General features: G+C 26.7%; 1 protein-coding gene across 1 annotated transcript in view; it reads right to left on the bottom strand.

Annotated features, from left to right (window-relative positions):
* The window catches only part of LOC101238025 (uncharacterized), a 167,948-nt gene that overhangs the window by 18,280 nt on the left and 121,816 nt on the right, over window positions 1–27,852 (bottom strand). The window contains exons 23-28 of the mRNA XM_065804169.1: window positions 20,749–21,109; window positions 20,215–20,389; window positions 19,848–20,044; window positions 18,795–18,903; window positions 11,370–11,689; window positions 889–1,084 (exon numbers count right to left, since the gene is read on the bottom strand). Coding sequence (XP_065660241.1) covers window positions 889–1,084; window positions 11,370–11,689; window positions 18,795–18,903; window positions 19,848–20,044; window positions 20,215–20,389; window positions 20,749–21,109 — 1,358 coding nt within the window. The remainder of the gene's footprint in view (window positions 1–888; window positions 1,085–11,369; window positions 11,690–18,794; window positions 18,904–19,847; window positions 20,045–20,214; window positions 20,390–20,748; window positions 21,110–27,852) is intronic.

Here is a 27,852-nt window from a genome sequence, read left to right as displayed (position 1 = left end):
CCATTATAATTGAGGCATATTTATAGTCTTTACCTGCAAGTTAAAAACTATACAACTTCTTTAGTACAAAATAAAAAAAGGAATTTTTTAACTTTATAATTCTTCTTTATTCTAACTTCTTAAAAAATGTATTACTCTGTCAGACTAAATAACATTGATAACATTCTGTCAGGCTATATAATATTAATAATATTCTGCCAGGCTAAATAACATTAATAATATTATGTCAGGCTAAATAACATTAATAACATTCTGTCAGGCTAAATAACATTAACAACATTGACCACAATACTTTTTAAGACTAGCATTTATGTTTTAAACAAAAATGACAAAAAACGATTATTGACCACAACTAGCAAACCCATGTTTTGATATCTAAAAATTAAAAAGAAAATATAAGACAACATGACCAAAGTAAACTCTGTTAAACTTGTGTGGTTCATACACACAACTTATACCAAGGATACCATCTCCTATATAATCTTTGACTTGATATCCTATATAATATCTGTCCAACTTTTGATAACTTTAACTAACACTTAAATTAAACAATAATTCTTTCTTTGCATTTCTTGGGCTAATACAGCTCAAAGTGTTCCAAAGTAAACAGACCCTGTTTGTGTGCAAACATTTAAAACAAATAAATAAAAAAAATTATAAATATAAGTTACAAACTTGAAAAAAACAAAGAGATCAAACTAAAAACCAAAATCATTATTATTGCTTCTATGAATACTTCACTTTCCTTAAGTCATCAAATATTCTGAAAAAATCAATCTATAAAAATCAAAGTTTACACAAAATTAAATGTTAATTAAAATTTATAAACTCATTTTGTATCTTATAGATTATTATATAAATTAGTTTCAAATTTATGTAATATCTTACTTGGCTGCACTCGAATTTGTCGAACTCTTATTCCATTCACAATCTTTGAGGTAAGATCATTTAAAAACAGTTTTCCAGGAAAATCTTTCTTGTCTGCATTTTCATATAATTTACTCAAATTATGCCAAGGATCTGGATAAACCTGAGGTAAAAAAAAATTCTCCATCCACGGCCAAAAGTCATTTGAAGATTGAATCTATAAAGAACAACCATTTATAAATAAAAATCTAAACATATTGTATTCAAAATTGTATAAAAACCTATAACCCAAAATTTTATGATTGAATGTGAATATATATATATATATATATATATATATATATATATATATATATATATATATAAAAGACACTAGGGTTATAACATTTTTAAAATTCTATATGCTATAGCTCTATCGCCTCCTATAGCCTGAGAAAAATTAAATTATTAATAAAAACTGGTCTAACAAACAATATACTGAGGGTCTTGTTAAAAATTACTTTAACAAAAAAAACTGTTGTCAAAAATTTCAAATCAATTAGCTACCAAAATATATACAGCTAATAAAAAACTGTATTTAAAAATCATGTTGAACAAGATGTTTGATAAAAAGAGCTTAAAAAAAAAATTCTTAAAATGCTTCACAGATAATTGTTGTCAATAAATTTCACATTTTTTATAAAGTAAAGAAAGCAGGAAATAAAAACATGATGCTATAGAGTTCCATCTGCACTGTGCGCTGGTGGAAGCTTGCATCAATAATTTTTTTTTTACTTTTGATAATTCTTAAAATAACAAAAAGCTTTATATAACTCATAAATGAATTGGAACCCATTCCATTATCCTATTTCTGTGTAATGATTAGACTAAGCTTCATATTTATAATTTTTTTGACGTTTTCAATATTTTTTGGTCATTTCAATTTCACATTTACCAATTTCTGAGAAATTTTATTTATTCTCATTTTGAAGAATCACAATATGATACTCATTATGGAGTTAAGGGTCCTTCTTGCTTTCTCCCTATAGTTTTCAGTTCTCCTTTCTTCTTGCATTCTCCTTCTTTATAGTTGACTTTGAAATTCCTGTTTAATCTTTTAATTTTAACTTTTCAAAAAAAAATATAAGAAACATCTATAACTTACTATAAAAATATAAATTTATCTATTTATCTATTTATTCATATTTTTGGTTAAGTAATACATTTCATATAACTATAGTAATACATTTTCATGCATGCATTTAGCTTTTTTTTTCAAAAGCTTCAAAATGTTTTATTTCAACTTCACCTTTACCAATTTCTGAGGTAATTTTATTTTTTTAATTTTGAAGAATCACAATCTGATATTCATGGTTTTGCTTGGTTTATTGTTTTTTTTTTTTATTATTTGTTATTTTTGTTCATTTCATTGTTTTGTTTATTGTTTTGTTTCTCTATCAAAATCAGAATTATTCTACCAGCTCTATTTTAAAACTTTATTTTTGCTTTCTCCTTATAATTAATAGTTCTTCTTTTTTCTTGCTTTGCCCTTATAGTTTACAGTTCTCTTGTTTTCTTACATTCTCCTTCCTTATTTAATTCCTTGTTTAATCTTTTAATTTTAACTTTTAGTCAAAGAAAAAAGTTATATAAAAGAAACAACTATAATTTACTAGGAAAGTAGGAAATATATCTAAAAAAAATCTGTACAAAATAATTTAGTTAAAAGCATTCCTAATATAATAGATCCAATGAATGACTATGTGTTTCCATTAATCCCAAGTTTACAATTACAATACATTTAATTTATCTTTTTCAGGAGAGGAATTTGGTTTTAAAATGCTGAAAATAAGTTTTAAATTTTATCACTATTTATATTGTCAGTTGGTCCTGACATTTTAAATATTAATATAGTTAGAGATAAGTCTTTTTTTTTTAAATTCAATTAATCAAAGAATTTTACTGATCAATTGAAAACAGCTGAAATTATGCATATACTTAAAAGGTTATGAACTATCAAATGTGAGTAATTATCATTTTCTTTTTGTAACTCCCAACTGAATATTGGTTGTTTGCCCAGCAAGGCTGTGAGCAACCAATGTTCAGTTGGGAGTTACAAAAAGAAAATGAAAAGAGTTAAAGAGCAAGGAAGCAGTTGACAAAAGACTTGCTGTAGGTTGTATGAGTCAGGGAAACTTAAAGGTAGGAAAGAGTTTTAAAAGGTTGAAGTACAGGTAAACTAAACTAGACAAATAAAAGTTTTTAGAGCATGCAAAGACAGATACAGTATAAGGAAGTAACTTTGCTAAATAACGAGCCAAGGAAGAATGAATTTGGTAGATAGAACTAGAGATGATCGCTCCTTTGAGCAGCAACCATGATAGTATTTGTACAAAAGAAAAAAGATGCAACCTTATGACAATGGGAGAGTAGCATAAGCTTGGCAGGTAGTGCAAGCCCATTTATGTTTAAAATGTTTGTCTAAAAAAGAGTATCATTAGAAGAACCACCCAAAATATGACAACAGTGTTCTATACAGAAACAAATAAGAGATTTGTAAAGGTAGAAAATGGAATCAGGAGTAAGAACCAAGCAAGATAAAGAGAAGCTACTTATCAGTACTAATCGATTGTATGTAAGGTTTCCATAAATAAATGATAACCAAAGAAGACGTAAAGAGAAAATAAGAGAAGATGACTCAGCGAGAAGGTTGCCAATCATAAATATAGAAATGTCAGTATTGTGTTGTTTGCATTAAATAACTGAGTTTTGTTGTAGTTGAAATTCACTAGTCAAATTAGAATAAAAGCTCTTCACAAACATTTTCACCTTATGATTGGGAGCGGAAAAAGATCAGTCCCATGAATAAGAGATGAAATGTTAAACTTACCGTTGTTAATGATGCTGTTAAAGATTTTCCAAAAGTCTCTAGAGTCTAACTTCTGAGATAAGATCCAAGATTTGGTAAACTAGTAGTTAGGGAGCTTAACATCAGACATCACCTTTCTACTTTGATTTCTTGACTCATTAAAGGCTTTTTTCTTACTATTAATCATGGAATAATTTTTAAAGTATCTTTAATATTATGGCATTAGTGTTTTAATGCTACTTTAAAGCCATATAAAACATCACAAATAATTTGTTATTTTTCTAAACCTGTTGAGTTTGACAAGAATCTATACTGTGACACCTGATATTTCTAAATGTTGTATCTATAAAGCTTCAAAATTAACAACAATTATGATTGCTGATGATACTTTTATTCTCTTATTGCTCTTTCGGTATTATTATAGGTAAAAAATGGAAATTTTTTTCATGCTTATGCTTAGCTTATGCAGTAAAATTTCAAAAATTATTGAAGTTTTAAATAAAACAAGAAGCGTTTTTTAAAAACGATATTTAACTTAACTATATTATTTCTTTACACATTGCTGTATTAATGAAACTAATATTGCTTGGGGAAGTTTTGCCTACAAAAGAAAATTAAAACCATTTTTCAAAACAAACTTTGATAAACATTACTTTTAAAAAGACTTTTTTTGGGATCACAATTTGATCTCTTTCAATGAATTTTTTTAACATTTAAACAATTGAATATCTTTATTGTTAATATTAAGCATTGAAATTATATAGATAAAATAGATAGAATATATATATATATAAATATATATATATATATACATATATATATATATATATATATATATATATATATATATATATATATATATATATATATATATATGAATATATATATATATATACATATATATATATATATATAAATTATGTTAGTGTATTCTACAAATAGAGTGCTCAATGTTCTAAAAGAACAGAGCAATAATAAATTAGAAAAAACACTTATTTAATTTTTGATTTCTTCTACATTGCGATTCTCAATCAGTAGGTTTGTCAGGAAGATTATTCCTGATGAACATACTGATGGTGAAACACTGTGTAGAAGAAATCAAAAATTAGATAAGTGTTTTTACTAATTTATATATATGTATATATATATATATATATATATATATATATATATATATATATATATATATATATATATATATATATATACATATATATATATATATATATATATATATATATATATATATATATATATATATATATATATATATTGAATAAAATTCAAATGAAATATATAACTAATTAAAATGACAAAATCAGACGTAAAAATATGTTTTTATAGTAAAATATTAAATTTAAATGTGTATAAGTATAATTTGATAAGATTATCTTTGCAAGGCCCCTTGAAGAGATTAAAAAAAAAACAACTAATAAAAACAAATCTTAATTTGGCCTAATCTCCTAGCTTGAATTTTTATTCAGTATTATATTTTATTGAAAGTTATAAACACAAGTCAGAACTGTTATTGTTAATTATTTTAAACATTTATTTTACACCTAATTTTGATATTAGTATTTCAACTTTTTTGTTCTTAATATTTAAACATTATTTTCATTAAAACTATAGTAAAATTTAGAGTAGCACATGAGTATTGTTGTTAGTTAAGAAATGAATTAACAACAAAACTTACACGAAAAAATAAAAAATTAAAAGAGACAAATTTTTAGTTTTTAGACTTGTGCGAAGGGCTCATCTTGCCTCTTAAGTAGGTCTTAATCAGTTTTATCTTTGAGAAGCTTCTCTCAGCAGAAGCTGTACTTACTGGAATTGTGAACATGATTAATGTAAAGATTAGGATATATTTCTTGAAAATTACTTTCTAAAGTATACTGTACAGGGTGCAGAAAAAGTTTCCGTACAAATGTATAATTTAAAAAAAATGCTTTAAATAAAGTGTAATTTGTTTCTCATCTTTTACAGAAACTTTTGCTGTTTTTGCTGTTTATATTTCTGTACGGGAACTTTTTTCGCACCCTGTGTAAGTTGTTTTACATCATTTATATTTTCTGGTAAAGTGGATTTTAAAATTTGCAGTTCTTTATAAAGTGCAAAAGGATCTATATTGATGTTTTCACCTTCCCAAAGTATTTTACCTAAGTCATTAAAATGCTTGAGCAGGTCCTCACTTAGCAAAAATTTTAAATAATTTAAACCATAAACAAAACCAAAACGACCAAAATATTCATTAAGCGTTTTGAATCAACATTCAGTGTTGACCATGACTGCATCTATAATTGTGTTGAAAAAATTAACTTTATATTGTGTTTAGCAGACTATATAGGTTCATCCATGTATGTGTTTATAACCGAACACTCATTTTCTTGCTATTCTTTTTTTCTTTAAATTGTGACTTAATTTTGTAAGTGGTCTTTTCCACAAACGCTTTTCTAAAATCTATAGCTTTTACTGCTCCTTTTCTACTTTTCAATCGTATCTATGAAAGAAGTTTTACTGTTGTTTTCAATTTAGCTTTTATAAGTTTCCAATGCTTGCTTGACTTAGAGAAGAGCACATAGATTTTATTAATAAAGCCAAAAGATGTTTTAGCTGTTGTAGAAGTATTAGCTGCATCTATTAAAAGTAAATTCTAGTTATGACATGTGCACAGTGTTAAGAATGCTCTTGGATTAATGTTAAGTAATCTTGTTTTGACACCTTTACTAATACCTACCTTATTAGTGTCGTTAACATATCTCTGTCCTCTACAATTTTGTATATCCAAACCATTTCTGTTTTTTTCTTGTATTATAGAACTTGTCGAATACTCTCCTGTAGTTACTATAATGGTAATAAAATAAACAAAATGTCAGAAAATAATCTCTCGTTTCCCTCATCTATTGTTTTTCCGTATTTGATTCTTTTATAAAATTCCATCCATTTAACCATGCACTCCATGTGTCCTTGATTTTTTTCATGTCTATACAATATCCAAATTTCCAGTCAGCCAGTTTATAAATGAATCACTTGAATGAATTGCTGATTTGTTGAGTCACAAATCTTATGACTTTCCAAATCTTTATTGCATTCAAACTCTTGGGTCACAGCTGATGCATTCAACTCTAAAGCTGGTTCTGTTTCAGAAACCAAAGAAACTTGGCCAAGAGATTCAGCAGGAGACTATGGAGTAGTAACAGTTGAAAGGGGTTTGCTTAGAAAATTTCATCATACTAGGATTCATAGCTCAGTTTGATTACTGTTTCAGTCTTTCTTTTTCTTTTCGATGCACCAGATTCCCATGTTCTTCCTATATCTATGTCTCTCGTAAGTTTTCAAACATGATTTTGGACTAATGAAAAAAATTATAGCGAGGTACTTTCATGAATTTTAGGTTTTAATTTTGATTATTTTTTTATGGTAGTAACTTTAAATCAAGATTTTAAATTTGCTTGTGTAATTAATTAAATAATGAGTTGAATTTAATTTAAAACAGTGTAAGATATTCTTTTGTAATTTTTATTCTTTTTTATTTTTCAAGTTTTTATTTTTATAACAGATTGTAGTTAAACACAATAACTGCACTAAATGCACTTAAGTAATTGCACTAAAATTAAATTAAAATTAAATTTTAAAACCTAATAAAAGATAACCTAACTAACTTAATAAAAAAATCTGAATTCGAAATCAAATTCAGATTTTTTGACTTGCTGATTTCAAACTAGCTTATTTAACTCAACCGAGTTTAATTATGTTAATTATGTTGTTGTCTTATTTAATTATGTTGTTGTGAATTTTAAGCTATAGTTTTATTTTATTGTTCTTAATTTATTCTGTAGCATAATAAATTTAATTTTGTTTAAAATGGTAGGTAATGCTTAAAATTGTTTTTTTCCCAATGTTACCAAAAAAACTCAATCTCGCTCACAGAATGTATTCTCGCTTCATGCATCCAACCTCGACCCGGGTAGACAAGAATAGATTAAGCGCATTATATAAATTTATAATCAATATTTTTCAGATTTTATGATTGAATTTTTTATTGAACATCCTTGCATGGAAAACCTCCAACCATCGTCACATTATCGTAATGATGCTTCTCTTTCACTTTTCTACAAATACTATAATGGGCACTGCTCCAAAGAGCTATTGTCTCTTGTGCTATCTACTAAAATTTATTCTTGTGTTACTTGTCTTATCCTTTGACTGTGACTGTTCCTAAGTGCTCAAAAAAATTTTATTTGTCTAATTTTTTTCCCAGAACAGTTCTTTGGAATTTGCTTGCTACATCTTGCTTTCCTGATTCATAAAATTTGAAAACTTTTAAGTTGTCTGTCAATCGTTATCTTTCTCTATAAACTTCATCTTTACTCTTCCAGTAACTTCCAACTCTAATAGTGGCTGCTTGCAGCCTTCTTAAAAGTGACGGTGTTAAAAAAAAAAAAAAACTTAGAAAATGATATTTATTTAAAAACAAAGTATTATAATCCAATGATAAAAGTGAAAAATTAAATATATTTTTAGATATTCCAGCAAAGCAAAATGAGAAATGTAAAAATACCACCAGTTATAAATAATATATAATATTACAAACGGCCCCCTCAACCATGAGGCCGTCGGCAGTCACCCCTGCCTAAATGTTATTTTGTGAACTTGTGTTCACAAAATAACATTTTTAATTGAAATGCTTACCTAAAAATAAATTTTATTTTTAGATAAGCATTTACCATTCATAGGAAATTCAATTTTTTGTTTGTAATTACAATTTTCAGTATTTTTTTCTTTAAGAAATTCATTTTTATTAACCAATGCAACATTGTAGCCTCTTAATATAATATATATATATATATATATATATATATATATATATATATATATATATATATATATATATATATATATATATATATATATATAAATATATATATAAATATATATATAAATAATTCTTTCTATACTTTTTGTACCAAAAACAAATTTAATATATAATTAATATAAACAAATTTAATATAAATATTTTTTGTACAAAAAACACAATTATAGATGCAGTCATAGCCAACACTAAATGTTGATTCAAACAATTTAATGAATATTTTGATCATTTTGGTTTTATTTATGATTTAAACTATTTAAAATTTTTGTTAAGTGAGGACCTGCTCAAGCATTTTAATGACTTAGGTAAAATACTTTGGGAAGGTGAAAACATCAATATAGATCCTTTTGCACTTTATAAAGAACTGCAAATTTTCAAATCCACTTGACCAGAATATATAAATGATGTAAAACAACTTACACAGGGTGCGAAAAAAGTTCCCGTACAGAAATATAAACAGCAAAAACAGCAAAAGTTTCTGTACAAGATGAGAAACAAATTACACTTTATTTAAAGCATTTTTTTTAAATTATACATTTGTACGGAAACTTTTTCTGCACCCTGTACAGTATACTTTAGAAAGTAATTTTCAAGAAATATATCCTAATCTTTACATTAATCATGTTCACAATTCCAGTAAGTACAGCTTCTGCTGAAAGAAGCTTCTCAAAGATAAAACTGATTAAACCTACTTAAGAGGCAGGATGAGCCCTTCGCACAAGTCTAAAAACTAAAAATTTGTCTCTTTTAATTTTTTATTTTTTCGTGTAAGTTTTGTTGTTAATTTATATCTTAATTAACAACAAAACTTATGTGCTACTCTTAAATTTTACCATTTTAATGAAAATAATGTTTAAATATTAAGAACAAAAAAGTTGAAATACTAATATCAAAATTAGGTGTAAAATAAATGTTTAAAATAATTAACAATAACAGTTTTGACTTAGGTTTATAACTTTCAATAAAATATAATGCTAAATAAAAATTCAAGCTAGGAGATTAGGCCAAATCAAGATTTGTTTTTATTAGTTTTTTTTTTTTTTTAATCTCTTCAAGGGGCCTTGCAAAGATAATCTTATCAAATTATACTTATACACATTTAAATTTAATATTTTACTATAAAACATATTTTTACGTCTGATTTTGTCATTTTAATTAGTTATATATTTCATTTGAATTTTATTTAAAATATACATATATATATATATATATATATATATATATATATATATATATATATATATATATATATATATATATATATATATATATATATATATATATATGTATATATATATATATATATATATATATATATATATTATATATATATATATATATATATATATATAAATTAGTAAAAACGCTCATCTAATTTTTGATTTCTTCTACACAGTGTTTCAACATCAGTAGGTTCATCAGGAATAATCTTCCTGATGAACCTACTGATGGAGACACACAATGTAGAAGAAATCAAAAATTAGATAAGTGTTTTTACTAATTTATTATTGCTCTGTTCTTTTAGAACATTGAGCACTCTATTTGTAGAATACACTAACATAATTTATATATATATATATATATATACATATATATATATATATATATATATATATATATATATATATATATATATATATATATATATATAATATATATATATGTATATATATATATATATGTATATAAATATATATATATATATAGATATATATATATATATAGATATATATATATATATACATATATATATATATAGATATATATATATATAAATATATATATATATATATATATATATAATATATATATATATATATATATATATATATATATATTGTACAGCTATAGCTTACTTTAGTAGTATTATATATTTGTTTATTAATTTTAAAAACACTTTTTTTTTTTTTTGAGGAGGATGCTTTTTATTTGTGGTTACAACCCTCTCTCAACTCTATAACTCCGGAAAACGAACCTTGACGAACAAGGCTGCTGCACAGAGATAGAAGTTGAGCCTGGTACTACCAGGGATGTGGTGGGGATCAAACTTGGAACTTCTCGCTTATGAGGCGAGCGCTCTACTACTACACCACTACCGCTACCACTACACCACTACAACAAATAGGAATTTGTTTTAAGATTTGAAGGGGGTGATTTGAACTTGTATCTATATACAATGATTCATCATTCGGTTTTTTACAATGATAACAAGAATTTACCTAGAGGTTAAATTGACATCAAGAAAACTCACAACTTTTAAATCAATTTTATTTCCAATTGAGAAGCCCATGTTTTTTAAAATTTTAATATTATTATTTCTGATTTTGTAAAGTTGAGGCCCAGATTTTTTTTGGACTATTATTTGTTCCCTATCAACACTTGCGTTAGATGTTGCGTTTGCATCCTCTATGCAATAAGTTTGTTAGAACTTTAAATTAAAACAATTAATCATATAAAACCTTATGTTAACAACAAATCATATAAAAGCATATGTTAGAACAAGCATAAAAATTTCATCATAAAAATTTAATGCTTAAAAGGATCATAAAAATTTAATGTTAAAATAACCAATCATATAAACCTTTAGAACAACAAGAGTTAAAACATAAAACAATCATATGAAACTTCATCTTTTTTGCTTCAAGGTTTTATTATAAAAAGTAATGAAATAAAAAGACTTTAAAATGTTGCTAAGTTAAATTTAAAATTAAATTTAATATTAAGTTAAATTTAAAACTATTTTTAAAGTTGACTACAAAATATATATGATTACAAAAAACAAACCTGGTTAAAAACTGTACTATCATCATATGAAACTTCTGGCCTCAATTGCAAATTAAATAGTTCTCCCACATTGCGAGTTTGAAAAAAAACAATACCCTCACGTGTCTTATAGCCAATGAAGAATACTAAAATTGCATATAACGTGTACATTGCAAGTTCTATAATTAGAGCATTCATCTTCTTGCATTTTAATCTTAACTCTCTCATCTTATTTAATGTTGTTGAATCAAGTGGTTGCAATTTCAAATTTTCTTTTTTTAAAGTTTCTGATTCAAGTTTCATTTTATGGAGCCAAACTTCATTATGAGCCAACACTTTACCTTAAAAGGAAAAACAAAACTTGAGAAAAACCAAACTAAGAGTGATGAAACAAAACAAATAAAAATGATAAAATTTACAATAAATTAAATGTAATATAAAAGATCAATTGCATCATGGAAGGAAAGATTGTTGATTAAAGCCAAAGCCTCAGCTTTAATCTGGGGAAGGTATTGTGAATGGCAGCTTCCAAGCTGATAGAAAGCAATTAATGGTTGTATTTTAATATTACCATTAATGTATTTGAAATGATGTGGTCCCACACCAAGAGGTGTCAGCGTCACCACCTTCTAGTGTAGAGAACTATTTTAAGTTTCCCCGAAACACTAATGACTTAACTTGTTAGTTAACTTATTAATTAATATTTTATTACTATCTGACTGCAAATATATTATTTACAAATATCAACCTTTGTATTTACAATCCACAACATATATTACTTTTAAATAACCCATAATTACAATAGCATAAATTTCCAAAACCTTTACGAAAACTACATCATTACAAATATATTAATGTTAATTAATTTACATTAAATGTATTTGATATCAATTGAATAGTCTTTTAAAATTCAAGAGCATTAAAAATTTCAATTTCTAATCCAATATTTATTAAATGCTTATATATATATACATACAGTTACTTATTTGTAATTATATTGCAATGCTTATCGGACATTTGTAAGAAGAACTTCAAGCATAACTATTCATAATGACTTTCTATTGGAATAAAGTTTAACTACTTATAATGACGTTCTATGAAACAACGTTTGCCTATTACAGATATTCGTTAAACTTTTTTAAAAATTGGTTGCCAACAAAATATTAGACAAGAGCATTGCTTGTTGAAATTTGTTGTTTTACTTTTTCAACTACTTTTTGAAGTGAATCATGTTCAATAGTTTGTTTAAATAAACTTTAAAAATTTATTTGCATTACCAAAACATTAAGGTGAATACACAAAACATTAAGGTTTATTAAAAATTTATTTGCATTACCAAATCATTAAGGTGAGTACACAAAACATTAAGGTGAATATTTTTACAGTTTTTATTTATCCTTTCAAAATTAAAGTCTCTTATTTTAACCCATCTGATGAGTTCAGAAAAAACATCAAACAAAAATATGGAGAAATTTAAAAAGAATATGAAAAAATTATAGTAATCTAATGGAAAAGCAGAATGTAAAAGACAGGTGCAACAATAAATAACATAACAAATTTTTTTTTAACATCTTCGCTTCCAACAAGGCTGCAAGCAACCACTAATTAGAGTTAAAAGTTCCTAGAAGAGAAATGATGAAGATTGTAGAGCAAGATAATGATTGACAGACAACTTAAAAGACTGCAAATTATATGAATCAGTAAAGCAAGATGAAGGAAGAAAATTCCAAAGAAATTATGTTCGAGGAAAAAAACTAGAGGAATAAGAGTTTTTGGAGCACTTAGGAACTGTCACAGAAAAAGAATGACACTTAATTAAACGACGAGTAACACGAGAATGAATTTTAGTAGGTGGCACAAGAGATGCTAGCTCTTTAGAGCAGCGACCATCATAAAATTTGTAGAAAAGAAAAAAAAAAGCAACATTACGACGATGTGATAATGGTTGGAGGTTAGCTGCAAGAGCAGGTCCAACTATGTTTACAATGCATTTTTGCACCTTGTCTAAAAGAGAAAGGGCATCATTAGATGATCCACCCCAGATATGGCAACAGTATTAGGTACAAGGCCGGATTTTAGATTTATAGAGATAGGGACTAGAATTCGGAGTAAGAAAGTGTCGAGTTCGATAAAGAGATGCATCCTTAGCAGATACAAATTTTGCAACAGATTTGATATATGGCTTCCAAGAAAGATCGGATGTAAGAGTTAATCCTAAAAGATGAAGGGTAGATGACTTATCGAGTACATTATCGAGAACAGTATCGGTTCATAAAAATAGGAAAATCTAAATTATTGCAATAAAGATTGGATAAAAAAAATTGAATTTTATCTGCATTAAAGTTCACCAGTCACTGTGAGCCACATGCTGTAGCAGAAGTCAGATCTTTTTCAAGCTCAAATGCTCCAGACAGGGCATTTGAGCTTGAAAATGCTTGAAAAGCTCAAATGCCTCAGAGGAAGGAAAAAAAACGATAAGCTGGAGTGATACGAATGTCAATCAATGGATCAACCTGTTTGATGGCTATATCAGGTAGAACGCAACTAGTGGAATCAAGAGATGATATTGATGAAAAGTTCTGAGCAAACAATTCAGCTTTGTCTACAGGTGAGGTGACAAAGTCTGAAACATACAAGAGAGGTGGAACAACAGATTTGCCCTTATTATTGATACTATTAAAGATTCTCCAGAAGTCACGAGAGCCTAATTTTTGTGATGAAAGACAAGATTTCATGATCTGAGAATAGCAGGCTTTGGAATTAGACAAAAACTTTTTACAACGGTTTCTAACAGTAATAAACAGATGTTTGTTTTCTAGAGAATTGTTTTGCTGATAAATATGGAAGCAACAGTTTCGATAGGAAATTGCAGCACCACAAAGTGAGGAAAACTATTGGGAAGAGTGAGGCTTGACCTGAAATTGTTGAGAGAGAATAAAAGATTCTATGCCAGCCTGAATCCAAGAAGTTAAGTAAAAAGCACATTTGTTGACAGGAAGACAAAAGATTTCTACCCAAGGGCCATCACGAAGATGATGGTCCCTTGGAAAAGAATCCCAGTCAGTTTTAAGGTAGTTGTGAGAGGTACAATGATAGAGGGATTCAGATGATGAAGAAGAATGAGATAATAGTTTAAGAGAGATAAAACCAAAGGGTAGATGTGGAGAAACTGAGCACTGACTAGGATCAGAAACAAAACATAACTTCAGTAGAGATGGTAAATGATTCAGGTTGTCAAGTAAGTAAGTTGGAAAGTTGATTATTTGAGTTAGGGATTGAGAAAGGCAAAAGTTGTGGGCTTTAACGCCTACAGAGTCACTGACACTAGAGCCAAGTCATTCAGTGTGATGAGCATTAAAGTCACCAACAACAATCAACATTGGCTGATGGATAAAGAGAGAGGGCTTTGTCAATTTGATTTGAAATAAGATCCAAAAGAGTGCAGTCTTGAGATGAAGGAGAGCAATATAGAACAAAGAGAAAGGCAATAGAGTGAAGTGGTGCTAAACGAGCACATAAAAGATTCTTTTGTGGATTCAATTATTAATTTGTGGTTATTTTGTGATTATTTTGTGGTTTCAATTATTATTTTGTGATTATTTTGTAGATTCAATTGTGGAATTTTGTGGATTCAATTTTGTGGATTCAATTTTGTGAATTGTGGATTCAATTTTGAATTGTGGATTCAATTTTGTGGATTCAATTGTGGAAAGATTATTTTGTGGATTCAATTATTAAGCACATAAAAGATTATTTTGTGGATTCAATTATTGGGTGAATTCTTAAGAATGTAAATGCACAGGCCAAGCATGTGATTATTGGAGTCTTGACGAATCAAAGGAAGATAACCATCAACACTAAGATTATAAGATGGCTGAATTCAAATTAGTTTTACAAAGAGCAAGTAGGTCTGGTGAACTTTGCAAGAGATAAGACTCAACAGAAGAAAATTTTCTTTGAAGACCACAAATATTAGATAATGAAGATGGTTTTTTGTGTTTTATAGTTTTTGGTACTTTATTCATTTTTAAATTTGTTAAAGAACTTGACTTAAAGCATAGACAATACTCAGTACACTGTTTAATAGCCCAAGCAATTGCCTCATTACTATGAATAAACCCTAAGCAGTAACAAAGGGCTCAAAATGTTGCCTTGACAATGCACACCAAAAGTACAAACAGGGACACCATCCATGCGCAACATGGCACTGTTAATACTTTGATATTTTTCAGCTGTTCATGGAATCAGCCTCTCTGAGAGCTACCACAAAGTTCAGGAAACCTGACTACCAGCCAGCCTCAGAAGCATAAAACTGAGTTTTAGAGCAGTACCCTTATTAGGAGAAAATAGATAGAGTCATAAAAACAGAGACACAAACAAAACCCATGCATTAAGTTAAGAAGATCCAGTATTCAACATCCTAAACCGGAAACAATGTATTAAAAATACATCTGCGCCAGCCTAATAGATGAAGAAGGAGTGTGAGGCTGGTCAACAGATAGAATCTGTTTACCCCTTAAATCCATGGACTTTGCTAAGTAAGTCAAGCCATGAAGATGGTGATAATGATGAGCTAGGTATGAAAAAACAAAAAAGAATGCTTGATTTCATGTCACATTGTAGCCAAAAAGAAATTATGATTAAACTAACTGTTGTCAATGGAATTTCAATAAGTGCAATTACAAGATCTAATTTTATATGAGAGTCAATAGCCAAATATATAAACATCTGCTAGAAAATTGAATCCAATTTTATGGGACTTATTCATAAAAGTTATGGAAAAAAAAAAGTTTAACTGAGTACAATATTATTCAAAAGCTGAAGAGTAATAGAAGATTCAGTATTACACTATTAAAGTGGACAAGTATTCGGATGAATGCTATGTTAATATTAAGTTACACAATGATAAAAAAAAAAAGAATGATGATAAAAAAAAAGAACCGTATAATCTTGGATTAGTGAGAATTTTTGTTCTTAGTTCTAGTTTAAACTCATTTAGAAAATTTTAAAATTTCTATTGAGAATGATATTGATGTGCCAACTTGTGATGGTGCACCTATGATAATTAAGTATAGTAGAGAGAGCAATTTACAAGTTTTGTTTTAACCATGGCATACATTTAGCTGTGTGAATAACACATTATAAAAAAATATATTTGAAGTGAAGGATATACAAATAAATTTATACAGTGATGATAATAATAATGCAATACTAAATAAAGTTGATGTTGAGAACGATAGAGAATGATAGAGAATGATTGTTTTGAAGATGAAGCTAATGCTAATGATGATCAAAATCAAAAAGGTTCAAAATCTATCAAAAGTTTGAAAATATTCAAGAAAACATAAAAAAAATACATAAAATTATCTGGGTCTTTTTTTTAGAAAATCAACAGTTACAAATCATATTTTGCAAGACAAGATAAAACTTGTCCAAAGAAAAGGACATTCTTCAGAGCTCAAACTAGGCATAAAAACTAGATAAAATTAGTTAATTGATATAGTTTATTGTTTTATAAATGTTTGAGAATATATTATTGAATTTCTTTTTGAGTTTAATAAAATGGATATTGTGAGGTTAGAATAATAGGGTTCTATCTCCATTTTTCAACATTGAGAGAATCTAACTTTCGATTTTTAATTATTTATATGCTTTACAGTTGTTGTTGTTTATATTGATAAAATATATAATTTTTATATTATTTATGTTTTATAATTAATCTTACATTATTAATTTCATAATTTTTAAAATTGCTTGACAACAAATCAATTGTTTATTCCCACTTTACTAAAAAAGGTTGGAATTGACAAAACAAAAACTAACAATTTTTAAGTTATATAAATAATAATAAAAAGAATATTATATTAAAATTATACAACTTTTAACACAAAAATAATATTATAGCTAAAAACAGAAAATGAACTTTACCATGAAAATTTGGAGATAAAAATTTTGTGAACTTTATTATTCTCATCTACCGATATGCTATTTTGCCTTAAAGACAGGTTGTTTTGTTTACATTTTTTAGCGCATGCGCAAAGAAACAACATTTTAAATTTATATTACTTTTAAAAATTGGCAAAGTATTTTTTAATACTGGTTAACAAAATTTGACACATTTTAACGTGCTGGCTCTACTTTAGTGTGAGACTTTTTCTATTTACATAGTTTACTTGTACAAACTTCACACCATAACTTTTGCTTACTTTGCTTTAGCTCCAATGTTTTGCCTGTCATTTTTTGCGCATGCGCTTTAGAATGTAAACAAAGCAACCCATCTATACCAATTTATATTACTTAATAAATAATAAATAATGTGTATTCTTAGCAATAAATTTAACAAATTTGATTTTTTGATCTTTTAATTTAACAAGTTTAACAAATTTTTACTTTTAATTTTAAAAAGAGAGTATAAAAAATTTTGTTAAATTCTCTTAACAGTAGATAAAACCCTATTATTCTAACATCAGGATATGTTAGCCGAAGTAAATTTCAAGTTAATTTTATTATATGATTCAGTTAATACTCTCAAACCAACAAGATGCTTCTTTGTCATCAGCGGATGCAATAATCGAGTTTATGATGAATAAACTTTGTAATGCTGACAGTGAAATAGGAAAAAACATTAATAGAAAACTTGAAAAGAAGAACTGCTGAATGCAAAAATAAGAATTTAATGAAATTATTGAATGATTTATTGCATATTCCATTAAAACATGAATTACATTTGGCAAACAAAATAATGAAAAATAACAGTGAAATTGTTTTTGTTGAAGAAAAAGAAATAACAATGGAAGAAGAAGTGGAAAAAGCTATACAAAACTCAGTATCAAGAGAATTAAAAATCAGGAATAACCTATTAAAAGCTTTATTAAAATATATAACAAGAATTTACACTATTTTGCAATACTTAAAAACAAATCGAAAATTCGGAAAACCTATTTGTTCAATCATGCCAACATCTACCAATTCTGAGCAAGTATTTTCAATATTGGCTGATTTTTGCACCAAAATCACAGTTATCTGATAAATCATTGAATGCGCTTGTATTTTTGAAACCATTGTATTTTAAATTGTATAAAGATTTATAAAAATGAAAATAAAACTTAATTTTCTGTTTTTATCATATTAAAAATTTTATTGATTGGTTATTTGATATCCAGCTGTTTTCAAAAATTCAAAAACCCAATCCAGCAGATATCAATAAACAAGATTTTCAGAAACTCTATGCTAATTGCTTCTCAGCAGCTTGGAAGAAAACATTTACAACACTTATAATATTTAACTATATAGCATAATAAAAATTATCTCTGTAATAGTTAATTAGGTTAACAAATTTCTCTCTAATAATTTAGTATAAAAATAATAATAATAAGCAATTATGTTTATAATAACATTGCAATAATACAATAAATGGATAATAATAACATTTAGTGTGATCCATACCTTCATTCTCAACTTCAATAGTATCTTCATTAACTTTTTTAACAACTAGAGCTATTATAACTGCCAACACGAAAATTTTCATTGGTTCAATTATAAATATATCTTTAACCTTAATAAAATTTGTATATAACTATATACTAATAAAAACATAATTTAAAATTAGTATACATTAGGGTGGTTCAAAAGAACAAAACTTTTAAAAATATTTGCTGCATGCGCTTTAATGAGCACTACATAATAAAATAACACTGGATTTAAAAAACTTTTGAATACAAAATATTTTTAGGGGTGGCTCAAGACCTTTGCACATTTAACAAGTCACTAATATTATTAAAAAAAGAACGTTTTGCTGGGTCTTAAATGAAGGAAAATTATATAAAAGTTTCAAAATTTATCATCATTTTATGAAAAGTTATTTTAGATTTTACTGACATAAAAATATTTTTTTTAATAAAAATAAAAAAATGAACATTTTAGCAAAACTTCCACCTACAATACTTGCTGACTATCGCTGGACTTTATTGCTTCATTCTAAACCCTCTTCTAGAAGATTAAATGCAATGAAAATTTTCAGAAGTAAACTGTGACCATTTTACAACTTCAACATAATATGTTGATATTAAACCCAATTGGAAAAATCATTTTCAAAACTTTTATTAAAAACTAAGCTATAAATAGTCCTCAAAACTAACAAAGTTCAAATCGCTTTGTTTCTGTAAAAAAATTTCACTAAAATTTTGGACACTTTTTAAAAAGAAAAAAAAAAACAGTGAAGAATTCAACAATAGCAGTATCCCTGTTAGAGTTTTGAGAAAGAAGTCCAAAGATCAGACCATTATAATAGATAATAAAATCAAGATTTAGACTCAAAGCAATTTATCATAGAATTAGTCCATTATTATTGGTCCTGAAATTGGTGGAAATAAATATATGAAAAAAATAAGAAGCATGATTATTTATAATATAATAATTTTTAATAATAAACTTTTAGGGGCTCCTTAAAATAAAAGAAAATAGTTTTTTATAACTAAAAAAAAACAACTAAAAACGCACAAGATCAATAGTTACACTTGACAACCAAGTTAACGATTTAGCATTTCCAAACGCTGTTCCATTTAAAAAAACTATAAAGCTGCACACAATAATATTCGCAACACAAACAAACCATCCTAAATATAAACACCCATTGAATAGACGAGATTTCTTGCTATGTGTGTTTTGTTGCTCATCAAGACTTACATTTGAAACATCTATAAATAAACCATTTTTATTAGTAATAATAGTAAAATATTTTATCTATAAAACTAAAATATGGTCAATAAAGTAAAATATTTTATCAATAATAATATAATAAAGTTATCTATGAAAATGCTGACTAGTTAAATAATTTTATTTATTTGAAAAATAACATTGTACATACTATGCAAGGGATATAATGTGTACACTTTTTTCTTTTCTTTAATCTTAGATGATTCTATAAAACTATTTGGATTGTTTTTGACATATTTAAAATGCTTTAACTTTAGGCGAAAAATTTTTATTATTAATAGTTGTAAAGGTAACTTGGCTAAGGAAGAAACCAACAACAGAAAAACCTAAACAAATTAGTAACTTTTTGTTAAATACCCAAAATTGAATATATAAAGAAGTTATGAAAAATATAATTAACAAAAAACATAACAAATATAATAAAATAACTATTATGAACTTTATAAAAATATAATATAGCAAAAATTGAAATAGAAACAAACATTTTTTGACTAGACACTATATAGCAAAAATGTGTATGTTCTGGCAATAGATATATATAAATATTTTTTTTATTTATTTATTTTTCTACTTTTTTTTTTTAATACAATTTGTGAATAACTTAAATTTCAGCATTTATATCAAAGAGTTAAATAGATTAAAATTAAAACAAAGTTAAAAAAAAATAAACAAAAAGAAGACAAACCATTGAATAAGTAAAAGTAAAGCCAAACTTATTTTCTATAGCTGGTTTAGCAGGAGGAACACGCTGATAAAACAATGTGCTTATCATCATTGAAGTCATTATCAAGGAAACAGCTACGGATAACCGTTGGCATCTGGTAAAGTTACTTTTAGGAGGTCGAGCAAAAACTGAGAACCATAAATGTTCATCAAGAAACTTATTATGTGCTTTAGTTTGAAAAACATAAGTAAAATTTGTAGACTCTTCATTTGATGCTACTGGAATAACACAGTCTAAAGATGAGCTGCAATCAACTGCAATCCAACGTTGAAAAATAAATAAATACTTTTTTTCAGTTTGAAGATCAGTGATTACAATATTTCTAGAAAGTAAAAAATAAGGGTGGTAGAAAATTAAATTTTCTCAGTTAAAGGGCAAGGTACTTCTTATTTGTTCAACATAGCAAGTGTATTCTTGAATCAATCAATTTTTTAACTATTACTTAAAGCAACATTAAATGACATATCTTGCCATTTAATGTTTAAAATGACACAACCTAAAATTAAAAATATATACTTAGAACTCATAAAAATGACACTGAATGTCCTTGGTTGTCTTGCAGCAAAAAAAATTTAAGACAATTGTAATGACACTTAACAAACCTATCTACACAATTTACAAAGTTCAAATTTTGCCAAAATTAGGACACTTGATAAGTCAGAGCAAATTAAAGGATAAACTAATTTAGAAAGACTTATTTTCTTTATATATATGTATGCATACATATATTGAAAGAAAATAAGTAAATAATAATAATACATTTTTTAAAATAAAACTTCTTTTTATGGATTCATTTCTATTTGTTAAAAATATATTTATTCTTACAATATTTCGAGGGAATATTGAAACCCTCATTATCAAGTATATTAAAAACTGTTATAAAAAATAAAACCACTATATTATACAAAACTTTCCAATTAAAACTATTTATTTCTATTTTTAAGGTATTGCAACTATTCCAGCGGAAATTTCCTTGGCAAATTTTGGAATGTTCAGCTATAAGCTGAATTTTCTCCTTTACCTTGTTGTGCACTTGTTTGATGCTGGCATATCCAAGATGATATCTTTAGTCCAGTTTCACCAACATAATATTTGCCACAAGAGTGCTCTAATTTGTATACACCGGGATAGGAATTAACTGGTAGTGTAGGTTTATTTTTGGAACTAAGTTGATTTTGGAGATTTTATGGAGACTTAAACACTGGTGCATATCCTACTTTTTTAAAAACTCTTTTTAACTTAGGACTGATTCCAGGGATCCAGGGTAAAGACACAAATCTTTTTGGAGACATTAGGAAATATTGTTTTTTTGTAATATCTTTTTTGTTGTTAACACTTTCTTTTGTAGATTTAACTAGTTTTTCTAGACTTTTCCTCCCATAGCCATTTTCTACAAATACATCGATAAGAAACGACAACTCATCATCAATCTTATTTATTGTGCATAAACATAATGCTCTATGGATGAAAGTAATAAAGACACCATTGATAATTTTAGGGTCATGGCATGAGTTCGGATTAATTTGAACATTTGTGATTGCATTTTTACAATGTATTTTAAAACTATATGTACTGGTTTTATTGTTGGTAACTGAAACATCAAGGTAGTTTAATTTATCGGTTAAGTCAGCAAATTGTGTATTGAATACTTCTGTGTTGTTTGTTAAGTAGATTTAAAAACTTTTGCGCATCTTCTTCTACCTGGAATCTTGAATGTATATCATCAATATATCATTTAAATGATTTCACATGGATGTTATTGTTAAGCGCCAATTAAAGAGTATTACTTTCATGATATTGTAAAAAACACTCAGCAACTACCACCATGAGAGCTAACTCAATTGGTCTGGAGTTTTCGAGCTCATGAATATTATTTTCATACAAAAAATAGCAATAAGAAAGACAAAGTTCTAGAAGTAACCTGATTTCTTCAAGAGTTGATTTAGCTCTGGTTGTTTCTTGATCTTTCAACTAGTATAATGATTGCTTCCTTAATCAGGACTGAAGGGTACAAATTAACAACATCAAAGGAGACCTGAACCTCATTCTTATCATTTTCCCATAATTTTGGTGTATCCACAAATTAATGAGAACTTTTTAAACGCATTTCATTTAAGTTTAGATTGGGTTGTACCATATTGACTAAATATTTATAGATGCTATATGTAGGTGTACCAATAGTGCTTACAATTAACCTCATTGGGTAACCTTTTTCTGGTTTATGGGCTTTAATTACTCCTTATCATAATAATAATAATATTATTAATAATAATAATAATAATAATATATATATACACACACAAAAAGTCAGGGAACTTCATAAAAATATTTGGCTACAAACCCTGTATATATACAGTACTGTGAATAAGTTTTAGACCACTTGTAAAATTAGACGTATTTACAATTTTTTTCCTATGCAATTTTTTTAAAGTGTACTTAAGTTTAATAATATATATGAAAAGTTGAAAGAATATATTATTTTGAATAAATAAACAAAATTGATGAGGAAACATGAGGGATTTGTTTGTTTATTTATTAAAACGATGTGCCATAACAACTACATCCAAAACAGGATATTCAAAGAAAGCTGTTACAGAAATCAGAGAAACTTGCTCCCATTGAAGATAGAAAGAAAAGTGGTAGACCTCCTAAACTAACAAAAGATGACAATAAATATTTAAAAACCCTATCTTTAAGAAATAGAAAAAAAGCATCAACCGAGCTGGCAAAATACATTAACACAGCAACTGGAAAAATGTCAGCTCTTCTTTTATTCGACGACACCTACTTAAATCGGGATTAAGAGGGTGTGTTTCAATTCAAAAACCATTATTTCGGTGTGGCAATAAAGAAATCAACTTAAATATGCAAAACAACACAAAAAATGGGCCCAGGAAATGTTTAATTGGGTTTCGTGCACCGTTGAGTCCAAATTCGAAAATTTTGGAACGAAAGGACATCAATATGTTTGAAGAAAAATTGAAGTAGCCTATCACCCCGAGATATCTTAAGGTACCATGCTGTATTATCCGGAATGAGACTAAAAGGTCATAATTTTATTCTGCAGCAGGACAATGATCCAAAACATTGTTCCCGAGTGGCTAAAAATTATTTAAATGAAATAGAAGAGGAAGGAGTACTGGAATTGATGACCTGGCCTCCCCAGAGTCCAGTTTTGAATATAATTGAGCATATTTGGGATTACCTGGATAGAAAGAAGGTCGAACATGCTCCCCGAAATGCTGAAAAATGTTTTGAAGTACTTCAAAGAGGCACAACACACCCCAGTATTTTATAACTAACTTGTATGAATCTATTCCCCGGCAAATATTGGCTGGTATTGAGGCAAAAGAAGAACATAGTAAATATTAAGAGTTTTTTATGTAGTTTGACATTAAAAAGTTTGAGATTGCTTCATATTTTGTGTGAAATACATGTGTTTTAATAAGTTAATAATTTAGAACTACAAACTTTAATAATAGAGAAAAACTCTCCGGGATTTTTTGAAAAAATGTAAGTGGTCTAAAACTTATTCACAGTACTGTATATGTATTATATATACATATATATATATATATATATATATATATATATATATATATATATATATATATATATATATATATATATATACATATATATATATGTATATATATATATTTATATATATATATATGTGTGTGTGTATATATATATATATATATATATATATATATATATATATATATATATATATATATATATATATATATATATATAATGAAATTCCCTGACTTTTTGAAAAATCAGATTAATTTCCCTGACCATTTCAACATTTGCAATGGTTTTTATATGTTTAAAATTACTATTTAATCTATCATAATGGATATAATAAACCATTAATAGTTTTCAAAATACTTTTGACATAATCCTTTTAAAAAAAACAATAAAAAGTCTGCTTCATCACATGTGATCCAATAAAAACAAAGAACTTTTAAGCAAAATCTTTTATTGAGTAAAAAATAATTTAAGTTTTTTAACTAGCCGTATTTGCACAAATATCAACATAAATAATATTTTATATCAACAAATAAATTGTCAAAAAGCAATAGTTGTTAATTCAGTTTCTTTCTCTTTTCCTCCAATATCAATGTTTCCTGCAACCTAGCAAGGGACATCTTTTTAATAACTTTTCAGCAGCTGAAATCGAAATATGCATGCATAGAATTTTAAATTCTTTAATATCCTTCAAAAAAGCTGCATTTTCTTTCTGAGCTTTGACATTGATTATTCAGCAGCAAACTCAATACCAATATCACTGGGTTTCAAATGATTATCTTTATTTTGTAGATCAACTTTGGTAAGTTTTTAATAAGTAAGCCTCAATAATTTCAGATTTAATGAACATTTAAAGAATACTCTTAATCAACTGCACAAGAGAGGTAGCATTGGAGCATCTGTCTGATAGAGTTTCAGAAACATTGCAAATATGCTCAGTTTGTTTTAAACGCTGTTAAAAAAGAACTCTCTCTCTCTGACAAGAGAGAGCTCTTGTCAAAACTGATTTGCAAAATGGGTGTTTACTCATAGGCAGAGCCTCCCTATAAATAACAACTTTTATAGTAGATAACCAAATACTAATTAATCTTTCTGCTACCTTTTTTTCTCCAACCCATCTGGTTGCGCAAAATGAAAGCGAGAACACAGAACCTTCAGTGATACTGATAAAGTTACTTCTACTGGCAAGAGAATTGTGAAATAAGATAAAGCAGCTTTTGAATTCTTTTTAATTCCTCCAATCGGTTGATTCTACCCATGTTTTGAAAACATGAATTATGTGTAGGGAACAGCAGCCTATGTCAATAAGTTTAGATAGTTTATGCTTTTCACGTTGCTTTGAACATCTCTGTGAAATTTTAAGTTGACACTGGGTCCATCCATAAAGACCTGAATAACCTTGCTGATGTTAAGATCACTTATATTTTTATTTAAATGATTCTGCAAATCAAGTCTGGTACTATGTCCCATAAATAAGGAATCACTTCAACTTGCATTTTTTCCTCATTCCAACATCGGATGAGTAAATCCATTTGAAAAGTTTGAGCTTTTTTGTTGAGGGATCCATCGAAGGACACAACAAGCCAAGGAGATAGGCTCAGTTATTGTTTAAGTAAAGCTTTAAAATGAGGCCCAAGACCATGAGTGATGTTATATCCAACTTTATTTGGTCCCATTTGAAAAGATTTAGCAATCTCGCTTTCAGGAAACATGGCTTAAAATAAATTAGTTGCATCTTTGTTTGAATTGTTAGAAATTTTATTTAAGCAACAATCCAATGTCCACATAATTTCTGCACAGATTTTATTAGAATTTGATACAGTTGATATTGAGTTCTAAAGATTGCTTCATAATGTGTCTAAATTAAAGATAACTGATAGTTAAGAAACTATCAGTTATCTTTAATTTAGACTTTTTCACTGAATTAGATGAGTTATTAATTTTAGCAGCAGACATTTTAAAAATAGGAGAAATTGCTTGCAAATGAAATATATGTTTTTTTTTTCTTTCTTGTGACTTTTTTGTGCTTGAATACCCATTTTTGAAAGTTCAATTGTTTTATGGCATAATTTGCATTTAGCCTGGGTATTATCTTTCTCTTTCATTAGCCCAGAGTCAAAATGAGGGTAACTGTCTTTGTTAAACCATTCTTCTTTGAAATGAACCTTTTTTTCTATTTTATTCATTATTCTAACTTCGAAAAAAACAGCAACAAAATATTATAAAATAAATAATACTTATGACATAGAGCAGTGTGACAAATTTTATTGTTTTAATTTTTAATAGCATTTTTCATTTTCAAAATTAATTTTCATAAGGATTTGTATCTAAGTTATTGTAATGCTTATAGAAACCAGTGTTTTTTTTTATGAAAGCTTTCAAAAGTTTTCAACATTAGTTGAAAACCTTTGAAACTTTATGTAACTTTAGTTAAAAAAGCACACAAGTTTTTTGCTTTAAAGACGCAAAAGTAATTAAAGTTGAAATTGCCGTTGTTTATAAAACAAATTATTGAAATAGTTTTAAACGATTTAAATTGATAATTAAAAAATATATATATAGAAATAGTTTATTTTTTTATAAATAGAAAATAGAACCATTTATTATTATTGTAATAATAAAGAAACAATCATAGATAATTTAAATAAAATGTGTTTATTAGAAACAATCATTAGAAATTTGTTACTCGATTCAAAAGCATTTTGCATAATATCAAAGCTTTCAAAATATCAAAGTTTCAAAGTTGTTTATTGAAATGTAGTTTAATTAAGAGTAAAATTAAACACATAGACATTCAACCAATAACATCAAGCAGATAAGATTCATTCAACCAATAACATCAAGCAGATAAGATTCATTCAACCAATAACATCAAGCAAATAAGATTCATTCAACCAATAACATCAAGCAGATAAGATTCATTCAACCAATAACATCAAGCAGATTCAGTACAAAAAATTTTACAAAATTTTTTGTACTGACTCTCTTAATCTTAGTAATTGTTAAAAATATCATCAGAAACCAGTTTAGTATTTTCAGTCCATAAAAACTAAAATTTTCCTTTATTTTACTTATAAAAATCTTTTAAATCTATTCACAATTTTTGTTTTAACAATAAATTAAATTCTTTTTAAAAAACAAAGTTAAAAATATTATTAACTTAACAATTTTATAAATGTATAACAAATGTATAGTAAATAGCTATAGAGGATTACAACAATACATTCCTGTCAAGTGATGCTAGTTTCTTATAATAGTCTCTTTAAAACATCATTAATGAATCTATTGTGGCCCTGAGGATTTAGTTTCACCTACATTAATTCACTACTTAAAACTAATTGGATCTTACAGCAACAACAAATTTTTATTTTATTCATTAAATTTTTTGTGTTTTTATAGATGCAACCCTCAGAATCCTCAGAGCCCTCAGAATTAGAAAAAATAAGGTTGGCAATAAATTGCAAACTTTAAACTATTTTTGTGTCAGAACAAAACCTTTAACACAAATGTTTTACCATAACAACAAAT

Source organism: Hydra vulgaris, chromosome 08 (assembly GCF_038396675.1).
Source record: "Hydra vulgaris chromosome 08, alternate assembly HydraT2T_AEP".
In the NCBI taxonomy this organism is placed as follows: Eukaryota; Metazoa; Cnidaria; class Hydrozoa; order Anthoathecata; family Hydridae; genus Hydra; species Hydra vulgaris.
This window is presented reverse-complemented; position numbering and strand designations above follow the sequence as displayed.